General features: G+C 32.8%; 1 protein-coding gene across 1 annotated transcript in view; it reads right to left on the reverse strand.

Moving 5' to 3' along the window:
* LOC117788992 overlaps positions 1–14,899 on the reverse strand; it is a 136,112-nt gene that overhangs the window by 108,616 nt on the left and 12,597 nt on the right. The window contains exons 10-13 of the mRNA XM_034627965.1: positions 14,686–14,742; positions 14,306–14,474; positions 13,981–14,229; positions 13,271–13,400 (exon numbers count right to left, since the gene is read on the reverse strand). Coding sequence (XP_034483856.1) covers positions 13,271–13,400; positions 13,981–14,229; positions 14,306–14,474; positions 14,686–14,742 — 605 coding nt within the window. The remainder of the gene's footprint in view (positions 1–13,270; positions 13,401–13,980; positions 14,230–14,305; positions 14,475–14,685; positions 14,743–14,899) is intronic.

Here is a 14,899-nt window from a genome sequence, read left to right on the forward strand (position 1 = left end):
CAGTTTCAACAACATTTTAAGGTTGAGGAATATTTTGTATAATTAACAAAATTATAAAAAATTGATTTTATGCATTTTAATTCAATTAAAAAATTAGTTTAAATCAATTCAATAAGTATTTAATTTTGCCAAATCTCTCAACAATTTTTTCTAGACATTTGAAAGCAATGCTTGATTGTTTTCAGGAACCCCAACAATTGCTGTAGGGTTGCTTTGGTGCTGTTAGAGATTTGTAGAACAACTCTGTATAATTTTTAGTTGTTTATACAAACAGACAGACATTGTCACAAACTTATAGCCCTTTGTACCCTATTGGGTACTGAGTTAAAAATGTAGTTGTTACATTTATTTATATACATATCTTTTGCATGCCAAACGTGCCACGTAATCCGACAAGTTACAAAGCGGATGGCCTACTCTCTCTCTTCCCCCTGTCCCTCCCCCTACCTCTACCCCTACCACCACCTTCTTTTTATTCGCTTTGCATTCTCAGTCTTATTGTGGGCGTGGCGCGTAAACGCGCGTTTCTTGCAAACTGTGCGAAATGTACAAAAATGCTGAACACATGCCAATTACCAGGCGCCAAAAGTGTCGAGGTGCCAAAATGAGGCCTCTACAAGGTGCAAACATACAGAGGAAGAAGAAGCCTCTTGCCACGCCCCCTAGCGTACATATAGAGAAGCTCGCACGGTTGCCAGGCACAAAGCTTGAAAATCGCGAATGCCAAACGACATTTACATTTACATTTACATACAAAATGCAAAAGGAACTTAACAAATGTCGATGGAAGGGGCAGCGGGGTAGGGCAGGAAGGGGTGCTTAGTGGTGCTGGGGGGTGGGTAGGCTAAAGTAGGGTCATGGTCTTCATATTTGAGTACGCTCATGTGAGCAGCACGGATTCTCAACTCGCATTTCTCAGTTTGCCGCTGACTTTTGCCTCATTGTAGTTGTTGTTGTTGTTGCTGTTGAGCGTTCGCACATTTTATTATTTTTTATGACTTTTGACGCAGGTGCGAAAGAACATGTGCAGTATTGCAGCACATGACTAACAAACACCCTGTAAAAAGGCAGCTTTTATATAGACACGCCTAAAAGTAGGCAGCAAAAAATTTAACTTCTTTGAAAGTGAGAAAATCAATAATCCAAATAATAAATACAACATATAATTACACATAAAATTTTTATGAAGCTATTAAATCATATATACTGTTTCTAAATTTAAAAAAAAAATAATAATGGTAATAGGTTTAAGACTAAAATGTTAAAAGAAATATAAAAATAAACTCTATAAATTTGATAAAAAAAAATGTGTTTGTTAAAAAATAATAATAAATAATAGAAAAAAGTTAATAAATTGACTAAGCCCAAAAAAATTATATGTAAATGTTATAAATTAATTAGCTAGTTATGGCAGCTTATATAAGCAAATATTTATCAACATTTCATGTGTGTTTTTCGTTAAGGAGTATAAATATAATAAGCCCTAAGCCTCAACGCACTGAGAATAAAATAAAAAAACACACACACACACACACACACACACATATGACCAAAAAGAAAGTTGGCTAAAAAGGATTTTTGGTTAGGATACTCGACGACTTACACGCCGTTTGGCGGCATCTCTGGCGGAAGGAAGAAATCAAGGAGCGGCGAGTCAAAAGGCAGAACGAAACAAGCCATTTGGCTTTCTTTTTTTTATACACTTGGTAACTTGATTTGCAACTCGTATGTGCGCGGTTTGATATGGCAGTAGTAAAGTGAAGCAGATGGGGGGAAAACGGCAGGGAAAACGGCAGTGAAAACGGCAGGGAAAACGGCAGGGAAAATCACTGTGTTGGGGGGCAGGTGTTTTTCACCATCGTCAGCTTGTTCAATTGTTGAAATGTTTGTCATTGATGTTCGGCTTTTGTGCGAGTAACATTTAAGTATTTCTCTTATTCTTTTTTTTTTTATTCTTTTTTTGAAGATTGTCATCTCGGTTTTGAGTATTTCATTTTGCATTTGCCATCAGAGTTTTCAGTTTTGACTTAAGTGTTTTGCCAAGCTTACTTAAACCTGCCAGTCACCCTATCCCAGTGCTGTCAATCTTCAATTGAAATGAGAGCCAGACTGTTGCCACATTCCATGCCACATAGCTTGCCCCATGCCACGACGTGCCTGTCATACGCCTGGTTTGGCATTTTTTGTATTCAACCATTTCATTCACTTGCACAAGTCTTTTGTAAGCTGACTTTATTAAGAGCCCAACTTCTCTACATAATATATACTATAATTATACCCAAAACAAATTCTCTGTAATTATATTTTTCACCTTGATTTGAATAATTTGATTCATTCAATCTAAAGTGTGTAAAATTAAGTTTAAAATTTAATATAAATATAGTAATATATGTATAAAATGCAAACTTATTTAAATTAAATATAAACCTTTCTTGGCTTTAAAATATTTTTTGGCTAATCTAAAATATTTTAATATCATTTTTTATATGGAAAATAAACTTTAAAAATATTTATTTTTCTGTTGAATAAAATTATAATCATTTTAATGCAATATTTTGATATTGACTACAGTTTAATTAACTTTGATGAATTTAAAAAAAAATTAAAGTTAATAATCGTTTGTATGTCATCAATTGTTTTCAATTGTGTGTCAGCTCTAGGCAGCAATAGATTTGCCTAAGTGTATGCTATAGATAACTTCAATTACTTGCAAAATAGCTGGGAAACTACACTGCAATTTTCCCCCTGACAGAATTCTATACCCGCATTACCATTTCCATTCCCATTTCCATTGCCATTATCCCATTTCTCTTTCCATTCTGCCTTCCCTGTCCATTATGGATCCCTCTTGTGGTAGATTTAAAATGCTTACACAACTTTTCACTCACAGCAGCGTCAGAGAGTTGAGAGTTCAGTTGAAGTGCAAACAAAACTTTTATGCCTTTAACCAAAAACAAAGAAATCGTCACGAACTTCAATTCAATTGAGTTTTGACGGTTTTGTGCGTCTGGCTCGAAGTCTGGTCTTTAATGAGTTGCTTTTAATCAAATTATATAAATATTTATATATACACTGAGAGAAAAAGAAACGCATATGAAATTGAATGCAGCAACTTAGACAACTTTGATTCGAAAAACACTTTTAAATGTCAAATTAAAATCAATTACTATACACAAAAATCTATTAAAATTATTTTATGCGCGTGAAAAGCCGAAAAAATATCTCATACGATTATTATAAAAGTTCATTCCTTAAACTTTAAAATACGCTTAAAGCGAGCACAGAATGCACTTAAAAAAAAAGGCGGCAAGGAAGATAGAAGAAAAGTCTACAAGCTGGAAAACTTTTAGCTTTAGGCCAAGTTGATATTAAGCAAAGCCGAAAACACATTAAGTTGCAACTCTTTTGCACACATATGTGTTCTCTTCAGTAACTGTAACTGTAACTCACAGTGGCTGTGGCAGTATATTACCCAACTCGCAGTTTTTATCCAATATTGCAGCCTAAAAAGAACGATGTGTCACTTCTCAATCCTGCTTCATCTGCCCCCTTCTTTCTCCTCATAGATCAGAGACGGACTAACAGTTGGCCACAAAACTTTGGTGGCCATAAACTGCATGAAAACCAAACTGAACTGTATCCCAAAAAAATGAAAGAAAAAAGCAAAAAAAAAAAAAAGATGAGATTGAAGCTGAGCCAAGTTGAAGAGGCCGCAATGAAATGCATTGCAATGCGCTTAAGTTTCATAAGCTGTGGCCAAAAGAGCCAACGGCCAAAAATCTGTGCCATGAGAAGGAGAACTCAGAATTCACATTTTCCAATTGCGAAATGACCACGCCCCAAATGCAAGCAGGGTGTCCATGTGTTACATACGACATACGACTGTCAGTCACACAAAAAAAAAAACCAGTTAATACATTACACTTGGTGTGCTCGACTGTTAACTGCCCAGTATCCAAAAACATAAATATGTTGCTTGAAAAAGTCCAAATATAAAAAAAATTATTTATTTATTATTTTCAAAAAAAATAATAGACATAATAAATATATAACTGCTTAAAATTTACAAAATGGTAAAAAAAAATATTTAAAAACAAAAATACATAGATTCCTGCTAAAATGATAACTTCAAGACCAAATATTCCCAGTTTTCAGAAAAAAATGTTATAACAATAAAAAATTAAAATAAATATTTAAAATATAAATTTATAACTAATCGGGTATTAAAATCGTTATCGAAACCGTGTATAATTTGTTCGTCTGTGTCCGTCCGTATGAACAAAAGGATCTCAGAGACTATAAGAGATAGAGTAACCAAATTTGGCACACATATTTCTATATACCCCACGCAGATCAAGTTTGTTTTAAATTTAAGCCACGCCTTCCTCCTCTTCCGCAAGTTGCGAAAAACCACCACACCTACAGTATTTAAGATAATACAGTTTTTATGGTAATTAACGTTATCTATTAATATTATCTATAATATCACTGAACCACAGCAAGATCGAACTAGTAGAACGGGAGTAATAGCTAACCAAAGTTATTAATAAAGATATTATTTCAATACAATCACCTAAAAGTATGCAGTAGTCTTTATTAGGTATTAATTTCTATAAAGTACTTTTATATATATTGAATTAAGTAAGCTCGGGATCTTGACTATAGAATTTTTCACTTGTTTTTTTATAGACAAACAAAATATAAAATTTATATTTATAATAAAAATTAAAAATATAACATAATCCAGTTTCAAAAATACTGCATTCTTAAAAAGTATATCTAACATTAATCCATTCATCTAATTTCTGGCTTAAACTTTTGAAACTGTTACAAACTTATAAGCCTTTTAACTACTTTGGGTACTGGGCTATAAAAGGGAGGAATTATCGAAAAGTGAATTCAAGGCAATGGCTTTGGCAAAATTTTCAACTCGTTGCAGTTCATGATATGAAATAGAGAGAGGGAGTAGAAGGTAGAGAGAGAGAGAGAGAGAGAGAGAGGAAGAGCATGGGATATTAGCAAAAGGGTAACTGGCAACTGAAAATACGTGTATAAGTTGAACAAAACTCTCGTTTGGTCAACTGCAGCCAACAAAACTAAAATGCAAGAAAAACTGTTATTTTTGTGTGTCAAATAGTTGAACAACTGTCCACGTACACGTCGAACTTTCGCTGACAGCTGCCACCGAGGCATGCCACCTCCCCATGCCCTTGCCACATGCCCCCAAATCCCTTAAAGGCCACGCCCACTCACGCCTTAATGCACTCGCTGCAAATTAATATTGCAGTTTTTTTTTTGTTTTTTTTTCTTCTTTTACCCCAAAGTTGAGATGAGAAAACTGGCAAGAAACTTTTAGCGCGTCTGCGTTTGCTGCTGCTGCTTCTTCTTCTGGTTGTTGTTGCACAAAAATTAGTTTCTTCACTTATTGAAATGTCAATGGAAATGTCAGGCAGCTTGAGAACGACTACGACGACTTTTCCCTAGCCCCAAATTGTAATTTCCACGTCTGCACATCGTTTTTTCCTTTTTTTCCGCTATTTTTTTTCCATTTTTTTTCCATTTTTTTGTCTTCGTTTTTCGTCCTGGCGTCAATTTGCTTGAAATGCTTCGTGCCAAATGATTTAGCGTCTGGCGTTTTTTTTTTTCATACCATTTTCACACAGACACAGACACACACATACACCTACACCTACACACAGTTGCTAAAAAGTTGCAGCTTTTGTTTTACAAACTTGCCTCGGGAAATGAAAGCAGCCTCAGCTGTTTGCCAACGCGTTCGTCAATTTGGCCTAATGATATCAGCGGCAAAAAAAAAAACAAAAAATAAAAACCAGAGAGAAAAGGTGCGAAACTGAAATTTAAGCAAATTAAAAAAGCAACCTGCTCACAATTGAGGCAACTTCTATGCTAAAGAAATGAGCTACAAAATGCAAAAAATAAAAAGTTCGAAAAAATTAAATAAAGGTTCACGCTTGTCTTCAGCTTAATGAGCATGAGACAAAGTGACAAAGTTACAGCTGCTAACTGAACCACAAAGCAAAAGAATTATAAAAAAAATATGAGAGAAAGTAAAAAGGTCATTCAGCTAAGTGGCTTAATCCCCGCTCTATCCACTTTTTTCCTTGTTAGTTTTTAGTTTCATTTTCATTTTCATTTTTATCGGTTTATCTAATGAAAGTCGCGCATAATTTTTTTGCTCCTTTTTGTCCAACCACATAAATTAATGTCTTGGCTCATATTTAAAACGCTTTTCTGGTAATTAATCAATTTGATTGATTATTTCTTGCCCAAAAGCTGACTGGCAAACATTTGTGCCTGTTCCCTCAAGAGAATGCCACATTTTGTCTTTTATATATATGTACATATTTTAAATACTTTACATTATTGTTTGCCTATTAAGTCAATGGAGATAAATGACTTATGAGTTTGCCACGCTCAATTAGCATAATGTAAACAGGGTGTTATCTATGCTCCACACAGCTGATGTTACGCTCAATAACAGTGGGACTGTTAACGCTTAAAAAATAGATAAATTGCTTTAACAAAAATAAGCTATTTAACCGTTAAATATATAAAGATACTGTTTTTTTTTTTAATAAATATATTTTTTTAATAAAAATACTTTTAAAAAATTAAGCACAATTTTTATAATAGTAAAAGAGACATATTTCAATAAAGATAATTTAGTACTTATTTTGAATTAAAATATTGCATTTAAATAAAGACGAGTTTTTATATAAAAAAAAAACTGTTATAAATTGAATTGCCTTCTTAAATAATAAAAGGCTATTTTATGAGTATACCTTTTCTTGAAAAAAAATATTCTATAAATTATTGAAGATATTCTTTATAATTAAAGACATATTTAAATTATTAAACAGAAAACAAAATTAAAGTTTTTTCTTTTTAAATTTCTTTTAATATTAATAGATCCTTTTTTAAATAAAAATAATGCTTTAAACAATTAAAAATTTTAATTATAAATATCTCAATATATATAATAAAGTGTATTTAACTGAATATACTGTTTTGATAAAGATACTTTTTTTATTCTATTAATATTAATAGATACTTTTTCAATTAAAAATAATCCTTTCACACAATTAAATATTTTAATTAAAAATAACTCAATATATATAATAAAATGTATTTAACTGAATATACTTTTTTGAGCCGCAATTAAATGCAGTTAAATTGCATTTGTAAACCTTTTATTAAGTTACATATTAAACTGTCACCAATTGAGAGAGAGGTAGGGACAGAGCAGGAGCTTGAGCGAGTGAGCAAGAGAGGCAGCTTCCATTACAGCAGCTTGTCAGAGTCTTAACAGCGACTCTGGACCACTTCCCCTTTTGGCCACATCCTGCGGACACAGCAAAGCTTTTAAATCCCCAGTTTCAAGTGCTTCAATTGCTTAACAGAGCGCAGGGCTTGTCAAAGGGCAGAAAAAGCTTTCGTAAAGCTTTTAACGCTATGTTAAGGCGACAGACGATTTACATTATTTAAACAGCACTCGCAGCTTTATTTGCTCTCGCTCTCCAGCCCATTCTCTGAGCTTAGTGGACAACAGTAGAGCTTGACTAAGACGTACTTTGAAAAATATTCAGCTTAGAAATGTGAAACTTAACTTTAAAAATATTTTATTCTTGTATAGAAAACAAGAACAAGTTTAAAAAGAAGACTTATGACACATTAGAATTCAGAAATCTAATAAAGTTTTCTCGTGGGGAAGAGAAGAATATAAAAAGATAAATGTAATTGAAGAAATAAGTATAAGACATCAGAATCAAATCAAATACCTTACTTAAAGAAATTACTTAAAGAAATTAAGAAAGAAATTAGAGATGCATGACTAAGAGCTAGATCTATAAGATATTACAATATTGCTAATGTGTCTGTTAATTTATTAAAGAAATAAGTTTAAGACAGAAGATTAAAATCTTAAAACTCACTAAGTTGTCTTTAAAGAAATTAAGAAAGAAGTTAAAGACGCATGACTAAGAGCTAGATCTATAAGATCTAAAAATATTGATGATATGTCTATTAAAAAACAAGCTTTTATATTTAATGTTTTCATTTTAAGAAGACTGAGAAGTTAAGAATAAACTTAGAAAGGTTAAACAAATTAAAACAAAAGCTTTGTTTTATATAAATGAAGAGCTAGATCATATTGATAAATTACTGATTTATTAGTTAAATGGCTTCCATTATCATTGATTTAAGGTCGTTTTAAAATGCGGCTAATACAGTTTATCGCACTCGAGCGTCTATCATCATTATCAACAGACTTGCGCATATATAGTAGATATATATTTTTTTCGCATTTCCCCAAAGGCAGCCGTAGAAACGCCGGCCCCATTGCTAATACACAACATTGTTGGCTTATCAAAACACAACATCAATACACACACACACATACAAATAGAGAATTACACACACTCACACACATAGAGTGGCACACGTGCCTCAAAGGGAACAACGTGATGTTAATCGCATCTTGCCAGTGACATTTTCCAGTTATTTTCATTCTTTCATTTGCATTTGTCCCGCATTTTCCACGACTTTTCTAGCATACTAGATTTGCAAATACTAACGGCATTTTGCTGTAGTATTATAGTTTAATTAAAAATGATGCTGTGATTTAACTACATTGTGTATACGCAACGTTGTTTTGTAATACAAAACACATATGCATATTACGCATACGCAGCGTGTGACAATCTGGCAGCAAATTTTGATTGTCATTTTATTATTATTGTCGCACACCCACAGAGAAAGGGAAAGGGAGAGAGAGAGACAGCGATATTTAGATTTAAAATAGCCTAAATTGCTATTGTTTCGGGCAAAGCGCTTACACTGATAAAAAAAAAGGGGTTGTTCTTGACTTATTTTGTAGATTTTATTTTTTTAATTTATACAAAGCAATTTTTATATAAAAATGCCTCTAGAACTAAAATAAAAAAAAAAACAGATACTATTTGTTTTAAGACTACTAATTTTTGGTATATATTTAAAAAAGTATAATAAAGATAACTCTAATCTTTTAGGCCAAAATTTTAAAATCAAAAGTTCTTAAAAATTAAAAATATATCTTAATTCTTGTGTTTCTTTTATTGTTTTTCTTGAAATTGCAATATATAAGAAATATATATAGTGTACAGTAAATTTATAAATTGTTTTGACAAAAAAAAAAAATTTGACATTTTCTATATTTTTTATGGTTAATTATTGTAAATATGATTTTATTATTCTTGTCTATGGTTCTCTCTCTCTCTCTCTCTCTCTCTCTCTCTCTCTCTCTCTCTCTCTGAAAACTAGTAAAAAGAGACAATACTTAAATTCCTTGAACTTCACTATTTTTAAAAATAAAAAAACAAGCATGTCAATCTTTTAATTTTGTCGAAACACTTGCTTGAATAACTTAATTTACATATTTAGGATTAATGTTGATTTAAGAAACCGGTATTTTATATATATTTATCAGTGTAGGCACTCTTGAGTCTTACGAGAGATTAACAAAGCATTTAATCTTAGCTTGGCATAAAATGACACAGTAAACATACTCACACAAAGCCCACACACACACACACACACACACATAAATCTACACACACACACTGGTTTAGAATTTAGCCAGCTTTGCTTTATTTATGATGCTTGTTTTGTTATTTTTTTTGGGCTTTTTATTGACATTTACTTGCTTAACGTGCGCCTTTCAACTTCTTCTTCTTCTTATTATTTTGCTCTGCTTCTTCTGTGAGTTGTTGTTATTGTCGTGCTTTTATTGTTGTAGTTGTAAATTTGTTTTGCTGCTGTTTCTTTTTATTTCTATTTTTATTTATTACTTATTTTTGTTATTTTTGCAAAACTGCAATAAAGCGAATTTTTCCACACGTTGCATACTTTTGAGCGCTACACACACACACACACACACACAGCGTTACAAAAACAACACATACAGCGCCGATGAAAATTGCAGTGTACGAAAGCAGCTCGTGAATTTTAAAACAATTTTTATACACACACAATTTCAATGCGTTACGTTTTGTGCATTCGAGATTTGTTTAATTTCATTTGAATGGCAGTAATTGTTAATTTGTTTATTGTTAATTACACACACACACACACGCGCGCACAGTACGCACACACACACACACGCGCGCACACATATATAGAGCGACAAACACACGTACGCACGCACACACACACGCATAGAAATGTGAGTGAGTTGATTATTATAAAACGACAGAGCAAAAGTTAGCGCAACACTAGCAAAATATCATAGTGACAGCGACAGCGACAGCGACAGAGACGAAAGCAAAGCCAACAAGAAAAGCTTTCGCAGCTGGAAGCAGCAGCAGCAGCAGCAGCAGCTTGGAAGTGAAAGCTTTCGCGCTCTCTCAAAAAAGAGAGTCAAAGCTTTGGCAAGAGCGCAAGTAAAGAGCTTGAAGCAGCTTAAAGCGCATGCGCCGCCATTAAAATGCTGGAAAAAAGGGCTTTTACATAAGTTGTGCTCAGTTGATTGTGTGTCAGTGTAACAATGGAAGAGTTTAGGCCAATTAACTGTATTGCAATCTCTCTCTATATATATGTTTCTCCCTCTCTTTCTCTCTCTCTGTGTGAACTGCATTGAAGTGTCATCGTTTTTGGCCTGCACCTCATTAGTGTCAAGGCAAAGAGTTCAAAATTGGCATTAACGCCTGCCACAAGTATCCCACATTACATGCCTTAACAAATGCATAATGCATGCCACGCCCACACACACACACACACTCGCACACTCACACACACTCGCACACACACACATACTCATTATTAGCCGGCTTGACATGCCGGGTCGAGACCTGTGTCCAGAGTCCAAGGCGAAAATGAGTAAGAAAACTAACTAAGCGACAGTTGAAATGCTCGACTGTTAAATGCCCAGTAAACATATTCTCTCATCTATCAAAAATAAAGAGTAACTCCAAAAATATTAATAATAATAAAATAAACAACACTTTCTGAACTATAGAATATAAATTCTATAAATCTAAAAAAATATATTTTTTAAAAAAGTGTCTTATGTCCTAAATATTCATAATAATAAAATAAATAACACTTTCTGAATTATAAAATATAAAATCTATAAATCTAAAAAAAAAAATGTTTAAAAAAGTGTCTTATGTTCTAAATACTTAATGTAAATACGTTGTACTCCAAAAATTATGTGTATTACTCCAAATATAAAAAAACCCTCCACCGAAAATCAACTAAAATCCTCTACTACTAAAAACCTATCCATTACAAATATATGTAATGTAGTTTAAGCAATACACTAGTTAACAGCAATATAAAAGAAAAGGCAACACAAAAATAAATACAAATTTATACTTCATGCCAGCGTCATTTGTATTAATAACTAATGTCAATTATCTTTGCTGTTTATAAACCAATCGTGATGAAATTTGCAGCCAACATTCACAAAATATGACAAATTCCATGTGCAAAATACCAATGTTGTAGCCTTAAAATTGCCTGTGTTATTCGATTTTTTATTAATTGCGTTTCAACGGGAAACATGACAAAATTAAAAAAAAAAATTTTCTAAGTGAAGAACATAGAAATATTGTCACCAAAATTGTTAGCTCTAACTCTTAAAGACTCCGAGTTAAGTTGTTTATAAAAACAGGCATTCTCAAAAACCTATAAGCCTTTCTACTCTTCGAATACTGGGCCTTAAAATGCAGACAAAAGCGTTGAGCGGCTGCACAGTGCAATTTCAAACGTAGGCAGCAAAGCGACGGCAATTTCACATCATCCACAAGCTGATTATTATCTTCATTATCAGCATCATTATTACTAACATCATTATCATTATTATCATCACTATCATTTACAGCAGCCAGCAGAGTTTGAGAAGGCTGCAAACTGAGGGAGTTGCAAAAGAGAAAGTTTTGCTTTGCCTCCATTTTGTTTTGTGTTGCAACTGTGTTTGCTTTGGAGTGGGTGTGTGTGTGTGTGTGTGTGTGTGTCAGAGTGTGTGCAATGCCTGGCAGTTTGTTTTTAATCAAGACAAAACTGGGTCAGTTTGGGCTGCAACTAAAAATATCATTTATGTTGCCCAGCCAAATGCGCCAGTTAACTTTCCCTTATCCCCCTCTACCTTCTACACTTTCTCCGCTTTTGTGTGAATACATTGTATACTAAAATATATATTTATATATATATACATATATTTGAAATACCACACGTCATCGTCCTCTCACAGTTTTACAATTGTATGCTGTGATAATTTCTACAGAAATTCTCTGTTACTTAACAGCAGCTCTGTTAACTCAAAACTGCAATTGTCAACTGTTAACAGTGAGCGTTAAAGTAGCGTTAACAGTTGACCCAGTTTTGTCTTTAAATAGAGCACACAGCGGTAGAGATAGAGAGAGAGACTTTATTTTACAGCCTGAATTGGAAAAGGGAATTGAGCAAGCAGTTGAGAATGAGAAATTGAGACTGAGACTCATGATGGATTTTTTGGGCAATTGCAAAGATGTTTCACAAAAGATTTATGCGAATTACATTTCTATTTATAAATCACTTAAGACTTCTGGCAAACTTGATGGATAACTTTAAAGCCAAAAGGCAACGAGAAAAACATTTGGCAAAGGAAAATATCAACAGGCCAATGGAAAATGAAAAATACGAGTAGCTGTTAAGAACTTATCAAAGGAGAAGTAATTTAAATTGGTGTAATAAAGCTGGAAGATCCTGAATTTTATTTGTTAAATGCATGATAAGATTAGAAAAAGTTTTGTAACTTGGATAGAGAACAAATCATCATAGTTTTATGAAAGTGCTTTAAGAATTTAATTTCTATTATAAAAAACAATACAATATTTCAGAACTATAACATCTTTCCAATATACTAGCATTTTGTCTATTCTTTAAATTATATTATTGTAAATTGGTACAAAAAATTCTTATAGAGCTTACATATATAAATAGTACTTGAGATGTCTCTAAAACTAACAAAGATTTATTATACTAAGCAATTTTCTCAATGTGTGAACTGTGACCCCGAATTTGACACTCTTGGAGTTCGAATTTCCTAAAACGCCGTGGTCTTATATAAATAAAACTGTTTCAGCTATTGTCTCAGCTATATTTCAGCCTCCTAGGTCTTATAGTTTTGGCTGTGTAATGATCAGTGAGTCAGTCAGTGAGTAATTCAAGATAAAGAGTATTATTATATATAGTTCCACAGCTTAACTCCACACTTTTTAAAATTAAAACTCACCTCAGATGATGTGAGATAGCACATGCGCGAATCGGTGCTCTCAATAGAGGCTTGTTGTACAATTCCATAACGTGATTCACGATCACTTAAATACTCTGATCGTAAGCTGTCCTGACGAATAAACTCCGCACTAAAGAAGAGAAAACAGAAACATTAATATCACTATTTAAAATTCAATAAATATGTGGTGATTCATTACATTTTTTTTTTTCAATTCTTTTTGTGTTAAAATTCCAATTAAATTATCTTTTAAAAGTTAATTTCACATATTGTTTTTTCGGTCATAAACAACAACAAACTGTTTTTATTGAAATTAAACCTCCAACTCAAATATATTAAATAAAATTCTAAGTAAATATAAAGTAGCTAATATTATTCAATATTTTGGGAAAGCTAGATTTTTTAAATATATTTTAATTTTAACAAACACATAATTATTTAGAAAATAATGGAACTGTAGTTTAAAGAAACTTTGAAAGAGATTAACGGATTATTTAAATATTTAAATAACTAATTGAGTAGTGCTCGAAAAACTTCGGTAAATAAAATTCCTTTTTATAATTAAGAGGTGCTTGATTATAAAATTTAGTCACTATTCCTAGCTTTGTTTTTAATAAATATTTCCACAAAAAGTTGCATTTAAGGAGTTTTATTAAAATTAAAAAAAAAGTCCTAAATGAATCACCCTGTATAGTAATGCCAACTCTTACCGTTGCTCTAGAGAATCAGCCCTGGCGCTCTTATAGCCAGAATCATTGAGGCTACTGTCTTGACGCAATGATGGCAACGAATCCCAAGGCGAACGCTTGTGTCCCGAGCCGGGAACTTGTTGGGTCATCATGCCGTGTCCGGAACCCGAGCCAATTGTCGAGCTGCCCGAGCGCCAACCGTCCGAGTGACGGAACCACTGAGCGCGTGCCGATTCGCCAATGCAGCTGGCGCAACGTGAATTGGAGAAACTGATGGAGAAAGTGGAAAAAATTGGTGAAAAAATGTTATAAAAATAATGAAATTTGAAAAATCTCAAGAGCTCACCTAGCATTATGATCGGATAAATAGCCACGATCGCGTTCACGTTCCCTTTCGCGTATCAATTCATTGCGATCGCTATAATAACCATCCCTATCACGATCACGTTCCTTATCCCTTATGGTGGATAAGGGGCGATGTGGGGGCAGCGGCAAAGTCGAAGATTTGGCATTGGCTGCATGAGAAAAAATTTAAAAATATTATAAATAAATTGAAAATATTTTAAGTAACTTTTTAGAGCAACAACAGCAAATTAAAAGTAAAAGCAAGCAATATATATAATTTATTATTCAAACGTTAGTTATTCTTTATAGTTAATACGATAGTTATAGACATTGAAACTGTTCAACTGATGATATTTTTTTTTTTTTAATGGAACTACTTACGCCTACGTAGTGGATATGGACTGCGCTGTGTTGATCCTGGTAGACTTTCAGCGAATTCTGATGATTGTCATTGTCATTGTTGTGATATGAAAGTTTATTTTATTTGTGTGTGTGTGTGTGTGTGTGTGAGATCAGGTAGATGAGCATGTCATGAATATGCATGTATAGCATTTAAGTTTTAATTATTTAAAATTGATTTATATATAGAAAAGGA

Source organism: Drosophila innubila (genome assembly GCF_004354385.1).
Source record: "Drosophila innubila isolate TH190305 chromosome 3L unlocalized genomic scaffold, UK_Dinn_1.0 0_D_3L, whole genome shotgun sequence".
In the NCBI taxonomy this organism is placed as follows: Eukaryota; Metazoa; Arthropoda; class Insecta; order Diptera; family Drosophilidae; genus Drosophila; species Drosophila innubila.